General features: G+C 37.3%; 1 protein-coding gene across 15 annotated transcripts in view; it reads left to right on the top strand.

Moving 5' to 3' along the window:
* Positions 1–85: 85 nt before the first annotated feature.
* The window catches only part of FMR1 (fragile X messenger ribonucleoprotein 1), a 37,789-nt gene continuing 13,540 nt past the window's right edge, over positions 86–24,334 (top strand). For 14 of the 15 annotated variants that reach the window (XM_077888982.1, XM_077888974.1, XM_077888969.1 and 11 more), the window contains exons 1-10: positions 86–242; positions 9,463–9,515; positions 12,764–12,857; positions 15,454–15,525; positions 15,801–15,949; positions 17,254–17,347; positions 17,431–17,547; positions 19,799–19,969; positions 20,059–20,137; positions 24,063–24,172. In XM_077888982.1, the coding sequence (XP_077745108.1) occupies positions 192–242; positions 9,463–9,515; positions 12,764–12,857; positions 15,454–15,525; positions 15,801–15,949; positions 17,254–17,347; positions 17,431–17,547; positions 19,799–19,969; positions 20,059–20,137; positions 24,063–24,172 (990 nt within the window). In that variant the 5' untranslated portion in view covers positions 86–191. Of the gene's footprint in view, positions 243–9,462; positions 9,516–12,172; positions 12,267–12,763; positions 12,858–15,453; positions 15,526–15,800; positions 15,950–17,253; positions 17,348–17,430; positions 17,548–19,798; positions 19,970–20,058; positions 20,138–24,062; positions 24,173–24,334 lie in introns of those variants that run through there. The other variant, XM_077888977.1, reaches the window with a different exon arrangement.

The following is a 24,334-nucleotide window of genomic DNA, read 5'->3' as shown; positions in this document are numbered from 1 at the left end:
GGGGCCGCCTCGGAGCGGGCGGTGAGCCGACGGCGAGCGCGGGTGGCGGCGGTGACGGCGGCGCCGCTGCCGGGGGGCGTGCGAGAGCGCGGCGGCGGCAGCGGCGGCGGCGGCGGCGGCGGCTGGGCCTCCTGCGCCCGCAGCCCACCTCTCGGGGGCGGGCTCCCGGCGCGAGCAGGGCTTTCGAGAAGATGGAGGAGCTGGTGGTGGAAGTGCGGGGCTCCAATGGCGCTTTCTACAAGGTACTTGGCTCCAGGGCAGGCCCCATCTTCGCCCTCCTTTCCCTCCCTTTTCTTCTCGGCCTCGGCGGGAGGCAGGCCTGGGGCCCTCTTCCCGAGCGCCGCTCCCGGGGGCCAGGGAGCACTCGTTGGGATGTTGTTTGGGAGAGAAGGACTGGACTTCGGGCCTGTAGGAAGCCCCTCGAGCCCCGCTGCCTCTCCTGCGAGAGGCCCCGGTGCCTGTGGGAATGAGAGCGGGCAAGGAGAGGAAGGTGTCCTCTCGGGAGCCGACGGAGAGCCGGGGATGGCCAAGGGCCGGCAGCAGGTACAGGATCCTGGCGGGAAGGGCCGGTATCCGCGCGAACTGCCGGCGACGGCTGATTTCCCTTTCCTAAATATCCTCTCCCAGTGGGATCCGGGCCTGACGTGTGGGTAGTTGCTGAGTAGCGGGGGGCGCTTCCGTCGAGCCGCCTCCTGCCTTGCAAAGAGGTTTTGAGATCTCCTTTGGCTTCTCTTTTCCGGTCCAGCATTGGGACTTCGGAGAGCTCCACTGTTCAGGGCAAGGGGTGTGGAGAAAGAGTAGTAAGAAGCTGTAGTCCGTACCGACTCACAATGGCAACTGATTTTTGGTGGCCTCTCTTTGTGGATTTCAGAAGAGATTTTAGATCCAAAAGTTTCAGGAAGACCCTGACATAACCGAGTAATGCATTAGAGAAGCTCGTAATCTTAAATATTCGCGTTCCCTCTCCCTTGTTATAAATGCGGCCAAATCCAGGAATTCAGATGCTTCAGCATCTAAAAGCATTATAGCAACTCTGCTGCTTAAGGAAAAAAATTTTTAACCCTCCAAAGGCCTTGAATGTATGCCACGAAACTTCAGGCAATTAACTGAGAGTGCATTATTACTAGAGAATTTTAAATCGTGAGTAGAGATAATTGTGTTGTGCTCCAAGTACTTGACTGTCTTCTCTGAATGTGTAATGTTGCAGTCGACGGTATTCAGGTTTTAAATAGACATGCATAGTATTACTGTGGATTTTTCTTTTTTTACGTTACACCACTGCAGATCAACTAATAGCTTAGATTTTCAAAAGGAGGTTTAGAAATATGTTGATGTATCGGTTGTGCATCTGTTGATACATACTTAGTCTAGATCTCATAATTTATAGACTCTTGTTTTCTCTTGAATGTTCCTCTGTAACTTCTGTAGGTAATATCCCACCTTAGTACAGTATTTTGGCAGTAAAAGGTACATATGGGAAGAAGCATGGAAATTAGCTATTGTTGTCCAACACAATTCTTAAATTTATTATGGCATAACTTACACGTTTCAAACCAGACCTGTTTGCAATGGGAAAATTAACAATTGACTTCATGTTTACCAGTTCTGTGGAGATATTTGGAGATCAGCATATTTCATAAGTGGGTAAACTATGTAAACTGTTCATACTTTGAGCCAAAAGATAAAACCTGTAGCTGTAAAAGGAAGAAACCCAGCGTTTATGTTAACATTCTCACCAATATAAAATTGTCTCAGTTGACTCCACAGTCAAAATTTTGGTTGTATTTATTTCAGTGGTCCATAGTGATTCCTGCTAGTTAGTGTGGAATCATCTGGTTCCTAGATTGGTAGTTTTGCTCACTAGATTTGTGGTACTAGCTATAATAAATATAAGTAGGGGTTAATGATTGAGCAGTATTCTAATAGGCCTGTACTATTTGGTAAGATTGGACACCACTGTTAACGTCTTCCAGTGAAGTTTGCCTGCTACAGGAGGGGCTACTAAGTAGCACATCGTGGTGTTGAAGGACATATTGTTCTCTTCCAGCAGCAACGAATGATTTGCTCTGGTGATTTTTCTTGCAAAGTGATTGGAATATAATAAGAATCCTATATCTTTCCTATTAATCCCCCATTTTAATTGTCTTTAACAAATTTGCTTAATTTGAAGATGAATAACAAAAATGGATAGTCCCTTAGTTCCTTGAGGAGAAATGTGAAACTTGGTCAAATATGTGTAGAGAAATTGCTATCACATTTACTTAAAGTTTATTTTTCAGAAAACTTCGAATGGTCTGTATTGGTAGAAAAAGGTTCAAGTTTTTATAGGACTCATTGTTGTGAGTTACAAAAGTAAAGCAAAAAGTTAACCGAGTTGCTTATCCAGTGGGATGGGCAAAAAATATGGGAAATGAAGACCAATAAAAAATGAACTACTGTGGAGAAATGTTAGATTCATGAAAAAATAGGGACCTGTTCATCAAATTGATAGAAAAGCCTTTAAAAAACTGAACAACTCAGATGACTTCAGTATTAGTGAATTCGACTTTGATTTGCCTAACAGAACCACCATATTGCAAGGAATGATTCCCCATCTTCTGAGCACATGGTCCAAGTTTACAGTATAAACTGGATAAAGTATACTTGGGCATATGTGGATTCTTTCTTTGCAAAATAACTAAAGCTCAGGATTCAGAATTAACAGAACCATGAAACCTAAACCCTAAGATTGGACAGCTCATTTTTATTTTTCCTTCTGTTTATTCTTAAACACTTGAAAGTTAGATTTAGTAGTTGTCAGAGCCACTACTTTTGTGCTTAGGTATTACTTTGACTTAGAAAGTTAGTCTGTACACCTTAACCTCTTCTGTTATTTAAGACATGAAGTCCCTTGGATAAACCTCACAAAATCTTTACGAAGTGTTTCCTAAATGCATAATGTTGAAATAAGGTCTTTATTCTAGGGACATCTACCTAAAATAGTATAGTGTTTTGCCTTTTTTTTTATGTTGGGGGTTTCTTTGGAGGGGGGACTTGACTTTTGGTGTACTGAGAATGAAAATGAATTTAACTCCATTTTATGTATAGAATGTATGTCATTCTGGTATGAATATACTAGTATATCCTGATTCTTAGGTTTTGGGTACCAGTATGAAAATTGCTGAAGATGCATAAATCATGTGTTGGAAACATAAGGTTTAACACCTTTTTGTTTTCTGAAAATATAGTGACTGATATCTGATTTGTTATTGTAATATGGTGTGAGAAAGCTAAATTGTATTATTTTTAGATTTTCATCTAATATATCTTATGTTTTTAAGTTTGATACCAGGATAGCTTTAACATGGTGAGTAATATTATGGAACTAGCAGCTACCTATGACAAAATGTACAATCAGGAGGAAATATTTTTAAGACATTAGTGGCCTAGCATGTCACGTTAGTTACCTAGCCTGCTAGAAATCAGTGTTTTACCACAAATAAACTTGCGTAAGGCATTATTCGTGTTTTCTCTGAAGTCTCTAGATCTAACTTTGCATACAGATGTTATTATGTACTTCAAGGAAGTGAATTATTCAGGTCAACCACATTTTTTTTTCTTCCCCAAGTCTAACTTTTTAATGTTCCGTGTCTTTGTGGAAGCATTGTTTTTCCCCCATTGAACTGTGCATTTTCCAACTTCATGGTCACACATTCTGAAAAACCTCCAAATTATTAATTAAATGCAAAATTTAGTGATACAATAATTGAGTTTCTGATTCCTGTCCACTGTGGGAAGGTGCACCTGAGATGACTGCAGTCATGATCACAATAACTGAGAGCTTTCTAGGTGCCAGGCACTATTCTAGACATCTCTAAATAATTTACTTAATCCTCTACCACAATCCCGAGGTCCTGTTGTTATTTCCACTTCATAGATGAAGATGGAAATGTACAGAGAGATTAGGTAAGTGGCTTACTACTAAGCAGCAGAGCTAGTAAGGGTCCTCTGATCTGGAATTTGAGATCAGATAGATTGACTTCCTGAAATGATGAAATTTAGCTTGAGAAAATGAACTGCATTTGATTTCCTGCCTATTTTCTTATTTCATTATAATCCTTGATTATATTTTGTTGCTGTAACACCTCCTTAGCATTCTTTACAGTTGGAAGGTGATGCTGCCACTTTTTTGATGCAAAGATGTCATGACCTACTCAGCTTACCTATCTGCTTCCTCTTTTATTAACTCTCACAACTTGATGTATTATACTGTATTTCATCATATGAATGCCTACTAAGGAAAGAGAAAGTTGACAATCTCTGACCTTGCTATAAAATCTGCTTTTGTTATGTTGGAAGCACATGAGAACTGAAGTATTGAAAAGTTAGAATACACACACACAGGAAAGTTCATACTATTCTCTCTCTCTCCCTCCCTGTGTGTTGTCTTGGGGTCAGGATGAATCAGAAAGAATGCATTTTTCTCAGAATTTGTGTTAAGTGTCCAAGTAAAGTCAAGTATTCCTGGACCTGTGCTGTGTGGTTTGAAAGGTTGTTGATGCTGTTAATTGTGCTTTTCCCTCTCCATTGTTCATTCCTTTATGTTGTTAGTGCCTACAAACAAAGGTGACAAAGTGGTAACTAATTTTATATGTGAAGCCTTGGGTTTGAATTATATATCCCTATCCTCTGGTCCTATGCGTTTTCTTTAAGAGGGACATTTTGCATTGCTCTGCATTTTTTTCTAATGAGAGTTGTCATTACACTATAGGTGTTGTCTTTGGTGATAATGTAGTAGTTGTAGTCAGTGGTGGTCAGGGGCTTATATTGAAATTTTGTCTGTACAAGTGCTCTTGTGACCAGTGACTCATTCATGAGTTTACTAAGCTAAGGGGTATGAGATTGACCGTGAGGGTTAAGAGTTCACCCAAATAAGGATGGACTTTTTAGTTTCATCAATCCTCATAATGTAATGTTTGAATTGGATAACTCTAGTCATTGCACACTTTGGTAAGTATGATTTTGTGATTGCTTCTTTGATCTATTTGCCAATAAGTTGGGGATCACATAATGACTTTTTGATTTCTTTGTTTATTCTCCTCATGAGGAGCCTATATCTTTTTTTTTTTTTTGAGGAGCCTATATCTTTCTGCACTTTAGCACCTTTCTCAAACCCCAAAGATTTTTGTTACGTTTTTGTCTTCTCTGAGTCTGTAAACAACCTTCTAGTATTTCTTTGAGGAAATAGCCTTTTCTTTTTGTATCCCAATTTTTAAGTCTTTTTTTGTGTGTGTGCTTTAAGATGTAGCTTTCTCAACTGCAATAGTATTTATGGTTCTGCATCTTTTATAAAATACGCCCCTCTCTGCTTTACCTCCCATTTATTTAGTGCCAACTATGTGATATGCGGGCATTGTAGTAGACAATAGACATGTTTGATTTCATTACAGCACCCTTAGAAAGCAAGTCCAGTTCCCCTGTATCCTTTTGTACTTGCATTTGAGGAATCTGAGGCAGGGAGACCACTTGGAGAGTCGAGTCTCACAGCTTATCTTGTAGAACCAAAATCTTGAACCCAGGTCTCATTACCAACTCCTATAAGATCCCTAGCTCTCATTCAGAAGGGTGCAGCTCCTTTTGTGCATTCTATTCAAACTCCTTCTGTTTGCCTTCTTTGGTAACCTCTCAGGAATCCCCTGAACCTGTCTTCTCCCCAAATGCCAACTTTGCTTGGGATCAGAACAAAATGTAGTTTTCCTGATGGTGGCAGGTGGGGTGATAGTGCTCTGGCGATACCCAGGGAACAAGGGGAAGAGTATTGGAGTAAGGGAGGGGTGGCTAAAAGAACAGCTGTTGGAGAAAGTGTGATGAGCAGCAGGAGGATGGGACCTTTGTTGGAAGTGGATGACAGTTTAGTAAAAAGGCGTTAGAAGTCTAAAGAGGTGTTTGTCCTTGGTGTGAGTGCAGGAGAGATGTGACCAATAGTTTGTTTTAGTCAGTGTATTACAGTAGCAAGGAGAAGGTATTACTTACCTTCTGTATTTACTTAATATGCAAAGTGACTAAAAATGACTGATTTTGGAACAATTGTGCAAACATCCACATATAGATAAGCCTCATTAACTTGAAGGCCATGGGCTGGTAGGCCGTATGATTATTCAAACTGTTTCTGACACTCTACATCCGGAATTGCTTTCCGAAGCCTTTGGTTGTTAATAGTCACAACAGTTGCAGACCTTCCTCCTTTGAGGGAATGTTTGATATTAGGAACTAGGCAAATGTGATGAATGAGTATGATTAAACTATGCAATAACTTTGTGACAGAAAAATGCAGCTATAAAGTAATAAGACTTTTAGAATGCTTTTAAGGTGGGTTTGAAATCAGTCCCCCATGTTTGGAAATTATTTAATATTATTATTATTTTTTAGAGAGGGAAACAGGGGGGGAGGGAAGGAGAATCCTAAGGAGGCTCTATGCCCAGTGCAGAGCCTAAGGTGGGGCTCGATCCCACAACCTGAGATGAACCGAGCTGAAACCAAGAGTTGGACACTTAACCGACTTGAGCCACCCAGGCGCCCCTGTAAATGTTTTAGATCAGTGCCATACAATGGAATTTTCTGCAGTATTGGAAATGGTCTCTACCTATGCTATTCACTACAGTAGGCACTCTAAGCCCTGTGTGGCAATTGAGCACTTGAAATGTGGCAAGTATAATCGGGAGACTGCTTTTTCATTTTATTTAATTGTAATTAATTTAAATTAATCACATACGGCCAATGGCTGCTATAGTGGAATAGTTAGAATAGTTTTAGACAAGGGCAGTGGTATCGGAAAGATGCCTGATTAAGTGAGAACAGTTCCTCACTTAGCTGTAACAAGGTTCCCTTAACTGACTAAAGGACTTAACATTTTCAGCATAATATACAATAAGGAACTTACGTTAATTACTGCCAAGACATGCAAACATAAAACTTCAGACAAGAATGAAAACAGAAGCAATGGCCCTTCATGGTACATAAAGGATCACTCCTAATAGGAGTCTTGATTTTAGCCCATGGTGGACTCCCTTCCCCCAAAAGCAGATTGTTAATTCGGTATTAGCTATCCGGTAAAGAGAAGGGAGAAATGGGGCTTGGGGGGGGTCTGTTATTCCTATTCTTCATAATTTGCGGAGCTTACTTTTTAAAACTAAGAATAACCAAGAACTAACCAGAGCTAGAACTATAAACAAACAAGTGATCCAATGAAAATGTCTTGGTAAACATCTTCAAAGACTTGAAGTTTGAGCAGAGTCTGCTTCTCTTTCTCCCTCTGCAGCTCTCCCTCTGCATGCGCTCTCTCTCTCTCTCTCTCTCTCTCTCTCTCTCTCATGGTCCCTCAAATAAATAGATTTATTTGAAAATTCAAAAATTTATTTGAAAGTCCCATCTTTTTGGCATCTAAGAAAAACAAAAATGTAACAAAGTGCCCTGGTGGGGACATGCTGATGTCATCTCAAATAATGCCTGAAAAACATGTCTGAGAATGAATTAAGGAAGGGAAAAAATGCCTTCCAGATAATGGAAAACTAGCCTCCTCATAGAATCTAAACACTGATTTTTAAGTTGTCATTATTGTATGTGCCACTAAGAGAGAACATTAAACTATGACCTATAGTAACTATTAAAAAAAAAAAAAAAGACTTGAAGTTGATTTTTGTATGTGGTCTGACGTAAGGGTCAAAAATTTATTCTTTTGCACGTGGATATGCAGTTGTCCAGGCACCATTTGTTAAAAACACTGTTCTTTTTCCCCATCGAATTGTGTGGGCTTCCTTGCCCACAAAGGATTTATTTCTACCATACCCTAAGCTGTGTGTCCAGGTCAGAGCTTTTGTTCCTACCCCTCCCCCTTAGGCCTGGCCGACTTCTATCCTCCACTCCCTTTTGTGTGGCTAATTCTTTGTCAGCCTTCAAAGTTTCATAAGGAAACTCACCTTCTTCAGTTTGTCTTCCCTGATGAACATAACACCACGCGCAGTATGTGTGTACGGGCACGTCTTCCTCAAAGGGTAGGATAGGAACCCCTTAGGCACTGATCCATTTGATCACTCACGGAGTTCTTAGTAGGCGCTCTGAAGCCCAACTAAATATTAAGACCTTAGAAAACTTACTCTTAATGGGGAAATAATAATAATATGGTGGGGTAAGTTTATGGTAGGGATAAGCATGGGATATGCTACAAGAATGCAAACGACGGAATTTAATCTAATCTGGGTTTTCCCCTAGGTGGTGACATCTGAACTGAAACCTAAAAGACTAATAGGATGTAGCTAGATGAAAAGAGGGGAAGGACAATGAGAAAGAAGGAACAGCATTTAGGGAGAGAGGCCCAGTAGTTTAGCACTTTGCTGGATCATAGCCTCCAGGGATGTGAAAGATGAAGCTTGGAGAGGTGAGGGGTGGGGCCAGGTCTTGAAGGGCCTTTTACAGCCAGAAAAGGAGTTTGGCCATAATCCCACAGGCAGAGAGAAACCAAGGAAGGAGAGAAACCTGTACAGAACATTTTTGAGTAAGAAGCTTAAATCTCTCAAGCCATTTTAAAATGAATTAAGAGATAAAGCCCCTTGGGTTTCTTTATGCTTTACCCTACTCCTCTAATTGTCAAAACAAAAGCAAAACCTCCTTTCCTGCACCTATTAAAAACTTAATTTTATAGAATTACAGACAGCATGCTGCTTAAAGAATTCTTGATAATTAGTTAGCTATTACTTTAGTTATGTCATTTTATAGAATTACGGACGGCATGCTGATTAAAGAATTCTTGATAATTAGTTAGCTATTACTTTTGTTATGTCTTTCTGCAGATTACTAGCAATTGCGTCATCAGATTTAAAAGATTTAAACCTCTACTTTATATTACTGTTTTTTCCTTCAAGTGCCTCTGAGATTGAGAATTTAATTAAACTCTGGTAATTGGACATTTTAGTGGTATTAGCAGCATATTGTTGTTAAGGAAAATTTAGTGTGCTTGTATATACCTAGATTTGAGATTGTATTTAGTCATTTACTGTGGTATTCTCCTAAAATTTATTAAGGAGAAAAAGATAAGTTACAACAGACCTATACAGGCTGGCATGTGGCTTGTGGAAAAAATTTCTTTGTTTTCAATAATTCTAGCCTAAAGTGCACCTCCAGGTTTGTACTCACCACCTGCATTGTAATTTTCAATTATTTTGCTCTCTCGCTCTCTCATTAGATGCTGAAATCTGGAGCAGTTTTTTTCATGTTTTGTTTTAATTAATCCGTATTCCTAGGGCCTCACACATAGTAGGTGGCTAAATAAAGATGTGATCCACGAATGGGTCATCCTCACAAACAGACAAACTTTCATTTGAAGCTCCATTTTTTTTCTTAAACAGAAAATATTTGATATCTCTATAAAATTAAATAAAAACGTGGTCTTAAGCTTAGAAGTTAATTTACCTGGTGTTTTTCTTACAGGCATTTGTAAAGGATGTTCATGAAGATTCAATAACAGTTGCATTTGAAAACAAGTAAGTGTCTTGCTATAATGTTAATGTTCGGGTTCTTAAATATTTTTATAGTAATTATTCTTTTTATTCCTCATTTAAAATATTTCAGGTCTAGTTTGAGTGTTTTTCAGGAGTGGATCTTCATGTTACTGACCAGGAAGTTCCTGAACAACTCCATGTTAAAACCAATGGAATGACTGTTCCGCCTAATGACCTTAGAGATCCCTTTCGTTTAACCTTGATGCCTACATTTCCGTCCCCTTGAATGTGAAAAAGAAACCGATACTTCTGTATTAATAACTGAGAGTTTGGATAGAAATCTTTGTTAAAAGATGAAAATGAATGAATTCATGAGTATTGGTAAAATTAATGCGGGTTTATAATGTTAAATCTAAAATCGATGGTTTTAGTTGTCTAGTATATTTTATCAGGAATAATCATATTATTTTACATCTGTTTTCATGTATTTATAATCAGTAACAGCGGTAACCAATCTTTTCTGCTACAAGAGTAAATAGAAATACTTATAGGCCTACGAATGTTAGCCATATGAAGACGTATAGATGTTAGCATTTTATCAAGAGAGACAAATTTCTTGACTTAAATTTTTTGAAAAGTAATAAGGGCTATTTTCAGAGTAGCAATTCAAGATTCTAAAGTACATATAAATAGCTTAGCCAGAGTGTTGATGTGATCATGATCTTAGGATCATATTGAACTCTGAATAATGGTCAACAACTACAACATTTTGGATTTTGTGTACTAAGAGAATTGATAGTATCCCAAAAGCAGGTTGCAAATCTATAGAGAAAAGAGATTAGTAGTTGCTTGGGGGTGGGGGTGGGGAGAATCATAACTAAAGGGCATAGGATTTCCTTTGGAGGTGATGAAAATGTTCTTAAATGCGGCTGGTGATGGTTGTACAAATATGTTAATATACTTAAAACCACTGAATTGTACATGCACAAGTGGATGGATTATATGGTATGTGAGTGACATCAGTAAATTTGTTAAAATATCATATCTGACCCAGACATACTATAATTTGACTGTTAGATTCTTTTAGCTACCGAGAGGACAAAGTAGTAGTATTCTTGGATGCCTGTAACACATTTAGGGGACAGAGATAAAAGGATTTAGAATATCCAACCCTATTCTCAGCTCTAGTCTAGTCTCAGTCCAGAATATAAGTATGAATAATCGAATAACTTTTTCTGAATGCATAGAGCCAAAAGTTCCAGAATTTGCCTCTGCTGTTTCTAGTATCCATGGATTTGTGTGGTTATACACTAGACTGTAATATCACACTTTTAACAGGACAATCTTTGATAACTTGAGAGTAATTTTTTTTTGTAATTATACTTTTATCTGCTTGCTCCCATTATTAGATAAACACTTTCCCATAAAAGAAGAGTTCTCTTTATTTTCCACTTTTAATTTCTCCTATAGTGTTTAAAGTGTTAAGCAAACACTCATTTCCTCCATGCATTTAAGAATGTGTCTGGTTAATATACTAACTCATCAGATCAGTTTCTCTTTTGTTTTCAGATTTCTACTATAAACCTAGAATAATTCTACATTCGGACCTTCTAATTCTCTTCTGTATTATAGCTGCATAAAAGTTTCTCTTCAAGATGTCATCCTGAGAATTTGAAACAAATAAGCTGTTTTCCTTGTGTACATGAAGTATGTTTGAAATTCAACACTGGGTTTGAGCACATCACTAGGGTATGATAGGTCTCTACCAAAGTAGTTTCTGCCCTTTCTTGGGCATTTTCTTTTTGTTTTTCTGTTAAAAAAAACTAATGTTTTATAGAACTTTGGACTGTATTTACCCTTTCTTTCCTTTCAGTCATAAATTCCTATTACTATAGTACCACTTTATTTTAGATGCTGTTTTTACCTTCCATATTTCACATTTTTGAATGAAGAATTTGAATTTTTCTATGTACATTAAGACTTAAAATAAATCATCCTTTAGAAAATTATGTATTTTTTTGAATCACGTTTAGCAATGAATTTGTAACATGTTAAAAGTCATTAATTTTCGGTAAATATAAAAAGGCTTTTCTGAAGTAAAGACAATGTTTTCTAAAGCTTCATAGTTTTCACATGTGTATAATTCAGAGAAAGGGTTCCATATAATACAGGCCTAATTGGATTTCCACAAATTCTGACTTAATTACCTACCCTTCTTATATATGGCTCTTCTTTAAAAAAAAAATTAGGGATACCTGGATGGCTCAGTTGTGTAAGCATCTGACTCTTGGTTTTGGTTCAGGTCATGATCTCAAAGTCCTGAGAGTGAGCCCCAAGTCGAGCTCTGTGCTCAGCACAGAGTCTGCTTGAAATTCTCTCCCTCTCCTCCTCCATACTTCTCCCTCCTCCACCCCCTACCCCTGCACACTTTCTCTCAAATAAATAAATAAAATCTTTTTAAAAAATTAGCACTTTTTTCAGTCCGATTTTACTAAAGAAAGCTCTTCAGAAAACAAGAAATGACTGCTGCAGCAGTTGAATCCTCCAATGTTTTTGCAGTTGGTCTTTTAATATTTAATATCATTTTGGATATAAAAGAATAATTTGGTGTTTTTCAAAATTGTTCCATATCATTTTAAATTTAAAAACATAGGCAACTTACCAAACTCCTATAGGCTGTCTCCATCGGGTTTCTGTGGTTTAGCAGACCCCACGAGGCCATGCTGATCAGCAGCCAGCTATCCATGGCAAGAATTGACCACCTCGTGGGATCTAAAATTTAAAGGGGGAAAAGTGAGTTGTGAATTGCTGATGTGCTGACTGCCCCATTTTGCTTGGGAATTAGAGGGCATTTAGGACCAGTTTCTGTGGTCCTTAGAATGTGCTTAAAATTCTTTTGCAAGTGGAAGTATGGTGATGATGTTACTAACACTTACTAACATTTAATTTAAGCATCAGACGAAATTGCTGTTGTGGCCTTGCATTTAGCACTCTTAGAGGTTGATATTACTGAAAGAAAGACTTGTTTGGAAAATTGTAATGTTGATCTGTTGTGTTTAGAGGACTATTCCAAACAGAACTACAAGGCTGCTATGCTGCATGCATACTTTGTTGAAATGTCTCTACATTGCCATTATGCCCGACTCAGCAGAACACTGACTGTTTTCAAAGCATTTGCCTCTTTAAACTAGAAAAACAGAGGGTCACACTTAACCAAGAGTTGATGGCAGTGTGGTCATTATTTCCATCAAACCAGAAAGAATGTTAATTATGTATTTGCTTATTTGCAGCTGGCAGCCAGAGAGGCAGATTCCATTCCATGATGTGAGATTCCCACCACCTGTAGGTTATAATAAAGATATAAACGAAAGTGATGAAGTTGAGGTAAGTTTCCCCTGCCCTCACGTTACTAAGCACTGGAGTGGGAGCATTGAATTTGCCTGTGTGTTTTACACCCCTCCTATTTAACACTGCTTAGACTACCTTGAAAATTATAGCTGTGATGGACATGTGCTTTTGACTGAGCCACCTTAATAATGATCTGAAAATACCCCGTGATGTTTATATGTGGCTTCTTAAGCAGCACTGAGGGCACATCATTGAAAGTCAGTACTGATTTCCTTTGCCTGCTAGGAAATTCCTTTTGCCTTTTCCTTGAATCTCTGAATCTTTATTTGAATAATGTATTGTTGGCTTACAACTTTGTCTCCATTTTAAGCAAAATGGATTAGGAAAATTAGTTTCATAAAGGAGAAGAAGTCATGCCTTATAATAGAGCAGCATTCTAGAATTTCTTTAAGTAGCAGTAAATCCTCCTGGTGTATTATGAAAAATTCATCTATGAGTTTTAGTATAAACACATATAGGGAAAACATCTTTTCACTGGACATGCTGTGAACCACCTGCGCATGTGCCATTGATGTCTTTGATCAAAATGTGCTATAGAGATATAACACATTAACAGAAACATTGTGTTTATAATTTCTCTAGCCACTGAAAATTGTTTGAGGACTTAAAGCACTCGGAGTCTGTTTTATATTGTAGTTGATCTGTGTAGTGTCCTCTCCTTCCTCCCTTTTCACACCATTTTAAGCTGCTTCTCTTCTTTTTTCCACAAGGCCTATTAATAGTTGCAAATTCATGAATATTTGTGGTATGAAGGAGGCAGCTAAGTAGACATTTATATACAGGTAAGGTAAAGTGTACTAGGTCCTTGAATTCTTATTTCCTGTGCAAGGGTACAGATGGTATAGTGAAACAGAAGAGTCCCCTGCCTTTGATGAGGTCACATTCTAGTCAGAGTAGCTAATATCATGGCAGATGGAAGGAAAAAAGTAAGAGGATGCAAGGTGATAATAGGGGCAGGAGTAGTATTCTAGGCAATACTCAGGGAAGGCCTCTTGATGTCCAGGCCTGTGTTCTTTTCTCTTTCTAAAGTGGAATAGAATAAAGTACTATTTAGTTACCAAAAATGTACTCAGTATCTATTAGATATAAGCGAGTGGGCTTGGTGTTGTTAGGGATCCTAGTAGGAAACACATTGTCTGTACTTGAGGACCTTCAGTTGTCTGCTTCCCTAGGAGACTACAGGCTTCCTGAAGGCAAGGACATTTGATCTATGTCAGAAATGCTCTGATAATGTTGGGATGGACAGCAGAGACTTTTTCCCAACTGAATCACATGACAGGTGGAGACCAATGAAATACTTTGCTAGAGTGGCCTTACAGTATTACTTGACAATGATACATAACAGATTGTTGCTCTAGCTAGAAAAGAGATGAAAGGGATTGATGGTGGCAAGAGGGAAAGGTAGGTTAAATTGTGTTAGTCACTGTATTTTATAACCATTAACTTAGACTATAAAAGGGACACAAGACACCGGGTCTTTTGGTCTGTCTGTATCAGGAATGCTCATGGTAGCGACTGATTGAGAGAACCACCCCCCCCCAATTTTGTCACATAAAGATGGGGGACCAGTGAGTTGCTGTTGCCACGATGACCTCCCTGTATTACTTAACAATTAACTGGGTTATTTCTTTGGCTAGAGCAGAACTGAGACGAAGTGATGGGGGCAAGAGAGAAAGGGCAGGTTAAGCTGTATTTAGTCACTGTGTTGTGTGACTGTTAACTTCAATTGTAAAAGGAGTTTTACTCAAGAACTGCCTCATCACCTGTAGGCTCTGACCTCTCTCTCCTTTCCTCTCTTATCCTCCTTGTCTCCCTGCTTCTTTCTGCTTCTGAGTATTTGTTTCTATCTCCATGTATACTGTCCCATTAATTTTGATTTGCTAGTGTCTTTACAAAAGGTTCCATGCTGCACATCGTAAGTGAACTTTGACGTGATCACCAGAGAGATTGGTTAGAAGAACTGATCAAGTATGTGAGAGCAGGAAGGTGGTATCCACAGGATTGCCAGGATGGAGTTGTCCATTTTAGTGGAGAGAGGAAGCGGACAGGAGACCAGAGAGTGACCAGGGATCTGTTCATTTAGGCACCAGGAGACATGAATGCCAGGGTGGTATCCTTAGTGGACTGAGTAGTCAGAGGTCTCACCTATTTAGTGACCAGGCAGTAGGCCAGGGTCAATAACTTCCAATTAGTTATTTGCTTATTAGAGAAAAAGAAAAACAATTATATACATTTTTAGATATGTTTTCAAAGCTCACAAAGTATCCAAGCAAAGTATGCCCAGGTTTATGAACAATCTGCTTTTCTTGAGCATGCATATACAGAGGACTGATTATTACAGACCTGAAACAAAGAAAATAGGAAAGTGCTTTGTACAGGGCTCTCCCAGGTAATCAAGCAGTTTCTGATTATGTTTCTCTGCCTAGCTATAGGGTTGCAGTCTACTTTAAGGTATATAACAAATGACTTTAAGAGATACCTGGCTCATTTTAAGAATTTTCTTCAATGTCTGATAATCTATAGATTTCTGAATGTTAATTATGAAATAATCTATGTTGTAATTTTTGTGTAGGTTTATTCCAGAGCAAATGAAAAAGAACCTTGCTGTTGGTGGTTAGCTAAAGTGAGGATGATAAAGGGTGAGGTAGGAAACTGCATATTTAAAATTTTTTATACTATTTGCGTTTTCTAAACCCAGGTATTACATTTCAGTGTGGATGTCTGTTTTAAAGGAATATCTAACTTGTCATTTTATTAAAATGTTTTCTCTACATGTTCAGTATGTTTCATGTGTTTTACTTAATTGAGCAAATAGTGTTTTTTCTTCCCTTTGGAGAACTTAAAAATAACTGTATAGGTATAGCTTATTGTTTTTACTTTAAAAACTGACCAGGAATGACTTTCATCTATTTCTCTCAGTTTTATGTGATAGAATATGCAGCATGTGATGCTACATACAATGAAATTGTCACAATTGAACGTCTACGATCAGTTAATCCCAACAAACCTGCCACAAAAGATACTTTCCATAAAATCAAACTGGACGTGCCAGAAGACTTACGACAAATGTAAGTTGGTATGCAAGAAGTGCTGAGAACTTACAGGTGATATGCAATTAATTTAAAAGAATACGAATTTTAAAATAATAGAAAACACTTTTTAAATTCGATGACCTTTGGCAAAAATGATTTGCAAAAGTAGTGAAAAAAATGCCTTTAGCTTTTCAGCTGTATAATCAAGCCAGTACTGCACTTGTCTAAACTTAGTTGGCTAGATACATAGCTAATATACATTTGTTTTCTAAAATTAACTTTATACATAGAATTTTGAAATTTTAAAACTGAGTAGCACAGATCTGTCATAAGTTACAAATCAAAATCTAGACAATGAAGACTTCCCCAGGTCTTTTTCCTTTAAGTTAGTATTTTCAGATAAATATGTAACAGGAGTTAACGAAGCTTCCAGAGGTCGTCTCCATCTTTTAATTCTTGGTCTGGAGTAATGGTTAAGACTTTTTAGATAAGAGATTCCTTTTTAAAGGTTTCATCAAGGGGGTATACTAGGGACACCTGGGTGGCTCAGCGGTTGAGCGTCTGCCTTTGGCTTAGGGCGTGATCCCAGAGTCCCGGGATTGAGTCCCACATCAGGCCCTCTGCATGGAGCCTGCTTCTCCCTCTGCCTGTGTCTCTGTCTCTCTCTCTCTGTGTCTCTCATGAATAAATAAAATCTTTTTAAAAAGGGGGGGTATACTGAGTTTGATTTGGATGTGTCATACTTCAGATAAAAATTAACCTGCAGTTCACAGTACATAGGAATCCTTTTTTGATTGGAGAGATTGCATATATGTATAAATTTTTGTGCTTTCTGACTCCTATACATTTCCTTCTCCCCCCTAAATTGGTCAGAAGTTTTTCTATAGAAAAGAAGCAGCAAAACAAAATTGAGTACCCTGTAGTTATCCCCAAAGGTTAAGAAAATTGCTAATCATATGTAACTGAAATAAGGAAACTTGCAGAGGAGAGTGACTCTCCTAAATAATGTCACCTTTGGTAATCTAAAACCACAAGCAATCCCTTAAGAGCATAACTGTTTTTTTCCTCTCTGTAATCTCAGATCCTTGAAAGGGCTGAGTATTACAGAGATGAATAGCAAAGGAACCTTTTTTGTAATCTCAAATACTTGAGTAGGCTAAAAGTATTTCAGAGATGCACAGCAAAGGAACTAAACTTTTTAATGGATATAACATTTTGCATGCATCATGTTTAGTATGAATTCACAGTTCTTTACTAAGTACAAATCTCTGCATATACTTAGGCCTGTAGTTGGTAATTATTCATCTTAACTTCACAGTGGATATTATTTTTATTTCTAGGTGTGCCAAAGAATCGGCACATAAGGACTTTAAAAAGGCAGTTGGTGCCTTTTCTGTAACTTATGATCCAGAGAATTATCAGCTTGTCATTTTGGTGAGTGGTTTTGACTTCTCTATTTTGAATACTCATTTGGAGTATTTGCTTTGATAATAATTGTGTTAAATTATGTCCTTTAGTCCATTAATGAAGTCACCTCGAAACGAGCACACATGCTAATTGACATGCACTTTCGGAGTCTGCGCACTAAGCTGTCTCTGATACTGAGAAACGAAGAAGCCAGTAAGCAGCTAGAGGTATGTGGCTTTCCCTAGGGCTGCTTGTGTAAGGCTATCTAGAAATGATAACTGTGGAGTTAAAAACTTGAATATGGGCAGGTTGTCCTTTATTTACTGTTTTTTTTTTAGCAATTCCCTATATTTTATATTTTGAAAAATTAAATTATACAAAGCCTAATCATACTAAACTTTTTTATGCCTAAGGTTTCAGAATTAAGCAGCAGTTGATGTATATTAAGGAACTTCTTGGTCAACTCACTTTTTCTAGAAGTTCATCAAAGCTGCTAATAAAATGAGGCAATGCTTCTTCCATATAACATGTTATCATTTAAGTACTAGAGAGTATTTAAATATCTAATCATATTCCTTTCATTATGTATGTTTATCTCTGTTTAAAAGGGTATAGAACTTCTTCATTCTAATTGGTTGTCACTCTTTAAAACTCCTGTCTTCAGATTCCTGCCAGAGGCTATTTCCCTAACTTACTATTTCGTCTCTTAAGGTGCATTTTATCTACTTTTATTAATCTTCCAATAATTTCCATCACCATACATTTATTTTCATTGATAACTATCTAGTACTTCCATCCATTACCATAGAAACTAAATGGATTTTAATGTCCCAACTCAAGTATATTACTGTCAGGTTCCAGAGTTCCTTGTCATTAATCATTTCATTAGAGGGAAAAGACTTACGCAGTTGAAATAATAAAGAAAAAAAGTTGCAAATTGCATATTAAGAGAAGGTAGTCAAGGCTATGTTCTTGTAAAACTTGCCACCTTCCCACTTGATGTCTGATTGCTGAACTCTTAGCAGGAGAGGAGACTCTCATACCTCCTTTTGCTACTTTGTTTTCCTTACGGCCATGGAGGTCTGTTTAATTGGTTTTTACTCTCATTCTTTCTTGATGTCCCTATGTTCACACATTTGTGGTTTCTTTAGTAATTCTCTCATAACTTTTAGGCCAGAAAGAGCGCCCGGATAGCTCAGTCGGTAGAGCATCAAACTTTTAGGCCAGAACAACCTCCTTATTTTCATTGTATTATGGAAAATATACTCATGCCTCTTCTTAAACATCTAATTCTTCTTAAATGATCTGTTATGATACCTTTGACTTACCATTTATCAGTGAAAAGAATAAACCAGGTGAATGAACCAGGATTCAAAAAACAAGACTTCTTGAAAAGTCCTAGGAACATTTGATACATTTTGTTACTCTGATACACAAAATGGATGATTAGACTTTTAAGAATTGTTTAGTTACACTCATACATTCAAATTAGCAGGTATGTTGAATACTGAGAAACTAGTGTGCATGCCTCTTTCCTCACTACTAATATTAAAGAGATCCACATATTCAGATAAGAAATTTCCATTTTTCAACATGAGCCACTAATATGTTTGGTTTTCATTAATGGCATGCTAGAACTAAACATTAAATTTTGATGATGCTGTTTAAAGAGAGAGCAATTATCCACAAGTTTGAGGTGTCAAGTATAACATAGTTCAGTCATTACTGAATATTTGAAAGAATTCATCATACTTGTGGATCCAGACCACAAGGTCTTACAGACTCCCATATTAGGTTGCAGGTGTGTATGCAAGATAAGTTGTAAATCTTTGGCATTCTGTAATCATTTGATTTAATGACTGCACCAACAATTTTTTTGATTCTGTTCCTCAGAACAGGAGGGGGGGGAGGTAGGGGAAGGAGAGTATTGTTTTAATGTCACCATTTCATCAGAGGGATATCTAGATCACAATATCTAATGATAAGTTACGTAAATGGTGCAGTTTCCAGGAAAAAAACTGAGAAAAATATATATGTATATGTATCCTTTAAATAAAAACGAATATGATTTTCTGTAAAGATGGTATTTAAATTTTTATTTTACTTAAATAACATTGAGTCTGTCAGATCTGGTGAGCTGGTTTTTATTTGGGAACATTTGATCTGCTTCTTAAGTATTACATTATTGATATCATTGGTTAACTAAGGCAGCCTTGCAAATAGGTTTTCGAAAGTTACCTTGGAAACTTGACAATAAGCCCTTTCCTATTAACAAAAATATATCAAATGGTATAGACCTTCAGGAACCTAAAAAGTACTTATGCCATGGAAGGTATTTTCTAAAACCTGTTAGTTTACAATTGAAACTAATTTATAGGCCCCCAATATATAGGGTCAAGATAATTTATATGGCTGACCTAAATACAGTTGTCTTAATAGGTGATAAAGCATATTAATCAGATGTGCATTTCTCTTTAGAGTTCAAGGCAACTTGCCTCAAGGTTTCATGAACAATTTATCGTACGAGAAGATCTGATGGGTCTAGCTATTGGTACTCATGGTGCTAATATTCAGCAAGCTAGAAAAGTACCTGGGGTCACTGCCATTGATCTAGATGAAGATACCTGCACATTTCATATTTATGGAGAGGTAAATATTTTACAATACAGCTTTTTTTCTAAAATAACAATATTTCGCATGGCTCATCTTTTGTCCTATTTTTTCCCCTTTTTTGTTAGGATCAGGATGCAGTGAAAAAGGCTAGAAGCTTTCTTGAATTTGCTGAAGATGTCATACAAGTTCCAAGGAACTTAGTTGGTGAGTCAGAAATTACTGTTGACATACACTACAAAACACCATTTAGAAACAATTTAGTTAATACTGATAGCATTCCATGTTCATATACTTGGGGGAGTGTCATTTAATTGAAGCTTAAGCTTTGAAATATGGTCTGTTGTTACAGTGTACAGAAAATACATGATAAATACAATACTCAAAAATTAGAAAGTATATAAGATACTGCTGTGCTAGTTCAAACCTATTAGTGCCTGGAAGGATAGATTTTGTACAGCCTCTTGAGCGTGTATTTTCTATATCTTAAAATTAAACATTTTTTTCAAAGGGTGCGTGGGTGGCTCAGTCAGTTAAGCGTCCAACTCTTGATTTTGGGCTCAGGTCATGATCTCGGGGTCCTGAGATCGAGGCCCTGCGTTGGGCTCTGTGCTCAGCAGGGGGTCTGCTTCTCTCCTCTTTCTGCCCCTCCCCTAACTCGCATTCTTGTGCTCACTTTCTCTCTCTGAAATACATAAATCTTTAGGAGCCCTGTGGCGGGGGGGTAGTTGGTTAAGGATCCAACTCTTGGTTTCAGCTCAGGTGGTGATCTCAGGTTTGTGGGATTGAGCCCTGCATCGGACCCTGTGCTCTGTGTAGAGTGCTTGGGACTTTCTCCCTCTTTCAAATAAATACATCTTTTAAATAATCAATCTTAAACGTTTTTTCAAAATGAATTGATATTTGAGGGCTTTATAATTTGGAGGATATTGGTATTTATTTGATCTAAGGGGTCTATAAAATCATAGCATTTTGAGTTAAAGGTCTGAATGTCAGTTACTTAAATTTAGTAAGTTACAAACCTAAAAGTAACTGTCTCTGGGGCTTTTTGCAACATCAGTAGTAATTCTTCATTTTGACTTTGAATATTGTTTTATTACTATCACCATCACAAGTACCAGCAAATACCAGAAACTCTCTACCAATACTTTCAGGTGCTGCAGACACCGTTAGCAGAACATATCAAAACAAGTTGCAGTTTTTATCAAGAATATTACCTATGTCTTTAATTTATACATAAGATTGTGACATACTGCCTATACATTTTTTTATTTTCTGAACTTGATATCACACAACTGATTATAAAAAGTAGCACACACCCTTTGGAAGATTTGAAGAATGAGAAAATATGGCCTTCCTGTGCATTTTTGTTCCCATAGTTTCTGTCCTGCTTAACCTGCTTTTATTTTTTATCAGCATAGAATTAATCAGCATCTTCCTCTGCCATTAAAAACACTTGGAATAATATTTTTCTCTTGAAGAAAATTAGTTCAAGGATAAAGACTAGTGAAATGAATGCAGGATTATTCATTCAGCTGTGTTCTACAGACAGCTAAAGAATGCAATGTTATTGAGATAACTTGGACACAGTTGTGTGTATAGCACTGTTCTGATTACTTCAGAGTAAGCAGGGTTTTAAATGATAATTATTTTCTTTTTTATTTATAGTTTGTCAAGCAATTGCATACATTTTATAGTTAGAAAAGTTATTTTAAATTTAGAAATTCTTATAAAATATAGCCAGAAGACAGGTTTGTTTTTTTTTTTCAGTAATTACCAAACAGAAACTTAGGTGTCAGATTCACTAAAGTTCATTTGGGAGAAGGCATGATGCCTCTAGGGGAACGTTCTTGGGTGTTGGAGTTGAAGTTGAATTTAGATTTCAGTCTCTAATTCACTTTTTGGTAGCTATTTGACCTTGTAATTGATTCTGCCCCCTTGAATCTTATTTTTCTTACCTCTAAAAAAATGTGAATAATAGTGTCCACCTTACAGAGTTGCTGTGATAACTAAACAGATTGTAGATAGAAAGGTATAGATAGATGTACATTGCCTAAGCTCTGGATGTAGTAGGGGACCCTGTTAATGTTACTTCTCTTTTCTCCTCCTGATTCAGAACAATTCCAGTTTAGTAGAGCAGAATTGTAGTAAGCTGTCAGATGAAACTTGAAAATAATCGTGTGGAGTAGAATTACATCATCTGCTATTAAAAATAGGTTCTACCTGTGGTCATACCTGAAGAGAAGAGGGTCCCAGCAGTGATCTTTCACCAGAAAGCCTGCTGAAGTACAATCAGCCTGGGTTTTGTTTTGTTTCTAGTGAGTAAAATAAAACAGTTCTGTTTTAGAGATTGTCTACTATGACACTGGCAGTGTTGAGTTTTTTGAGAAAGCATTTTTATATAATAGATTTGGCAAGGCAAATCTTTAGGGAGAGGTCTAATTAGTATTACATGAGTTTTCTTTGAGTCCCACAATATGATTTGTGTTCTCTTTTATTTTCACAAACTCTCTAGTACTGACACAGATTTGTCATTCTTTTCTAAAAATTTGCTTGTTTTTCATCCACTTTGACAGTGAATTGGTTTAATTATTCAGTTAACTATAGTTAACATGTTATACCTAGGATAGTTGAGATATTAGCAACATGTGCCAAGTTCATTTTTCTTTTTCCTAACTCATTTAGACCTTTATTAAAATCACATTTATTCAAAAAATGTAAGTATCATAGATTAAAAACAAACTGTGGGACAACTCCATGTAACTTCTCTCTTCCCCCACCTCTTTTCCTTTGAAGACAAGAGGAGCAGAAACAATTGACAAAAGGACCTCCCTATATTGGGAGTCCTGATTTAGTATCAGTTCTGTTCCCTGACCGCCAACCAGTCAAAGGAGATTATAGGGGTGAGGCTGCCAGACATGGCAAGGGTGCCAAGGTTATGCTGATTAGAAGAACCACAAGATCTTGTCATGAGGCTTTCCCTGAGTTCTTCTGTAGGATAGACTTGAAGCAAATTTTGGCTTCCAATTTTTTCCCTATCCTTGCCTTAGACGAGATGGTGGAACAAGCACATGATGAGTTTGGCTGGTATAGGGTGCTTTAGGTACCTTGAGAGGGCTCCTGGAAGCCAATGTGATTCACATGTAGATTTCTAGAACCAATAGTTCTTTTTTTGTTTGTAGAGTCTTGGTTTACACTAATGCATGATGATGGCTATGAAAGTGGTCATTTCCCAGTTAAGGATATGATTCAATTTTATAAAATGAGGGAAACAATGCCTGTTGATTAGCAGTATTCAAAGTCTTTGGAGTTAGAACAGATGGTATTGAATAATACTTAATCTTGAACTGGTTATAAGTTTTTTCATTGTGGTTTTGAGTTCTCTTAAAGTGTGATTTCTTAATCTTTTATTCTGTGACTGTGACTAGAGATTAAGAAGTCATACTTGACCTTTTAATATACTGATACAAGCTAAGAGTGATACACAGGAGTAGTATTATATTTAACACATTGGCCTGAAAAATGTGCCTTTCTTTTAGTGTATGTTTAGCTGCTTAATTCCTTTTCAACTTAGAGTATCTTTTATAAATGTGACATATAAGATTCTTTTTTTTTTTTTTTTGAATTTCTATTTATTTATGATAGTTAGAGAGAGAGAGAGGCAGAGACACAGGCAGAGGGAGAAGCAGGCTCCATGCACCGGAAGCCCGATGTGGGATTCGATCCTGGGTCTCCAGGATCGTGCCCTGGGCCAAAGGCAGGCGCCAAACCGCTGCGCCACCCAGGGATCCCGACATATAAGATTCTAAAAATATTTACCATAGGCAAAGAAGCAGATTTAAATCAGATACAGACAGAACTAAAATTGTTGAATGAATAAACGAATGAATATATTTTCTGTTATCTGTCATTTCCCCTCATTCCTTTTACAGAACTTTGCAGAGTGATACAAACCACACAGTGACAACCTAGTAAAACAGAAAGCCAGGTTAACTCTGTCTTTATGAAAAGAGTTTCTGTTTGGGTTTTGAAATCTTACAGTTTTATGTGATAGTTTACAGTGGGGTGTGCTTACTGGTTTGAGATAACATGTTTTTAAAACCAAACATGAATTATTCATTTCTTAACTTAGGCAAGGTAATAGGAAAGAATGGAAAACTGATTCAGGAAATTGTGGACAAGTCAGGAGTTGTGAGGGTGAGAATTGAAGCTGAAAATGAGAAAAGTGTTCCACAAGAAGAGGTATGTTATAGTCATGTGTTTCTGATTTGTCTGATAAAAGTTTCGTATTGTTTTATTCAACATGTTAATTTAGAGCCCTCTACTGTGCACATGCTGGGAATGTGAAAATTCTGACCATTAGTCATGCCAAACGTTGTTATAGCTGGAAAGTGACTTGGGACT

Source organism: Canis aureus, chromosome X (assembly GCF_053574225.1).
Source record: "Canis aureus isolate CA01 chromosome X, VMU_Caureus_v.1.0, whole genome shotgun sequence".
Lineage (NCBI taxonomy): Eukaryota > Metazoa > Chordata > Mammalia > Carnivora > Canidae > Canis > Canis aureus.
This window is presented reverse-complemented; position numbering and strand designations above follow the sequence as displayed.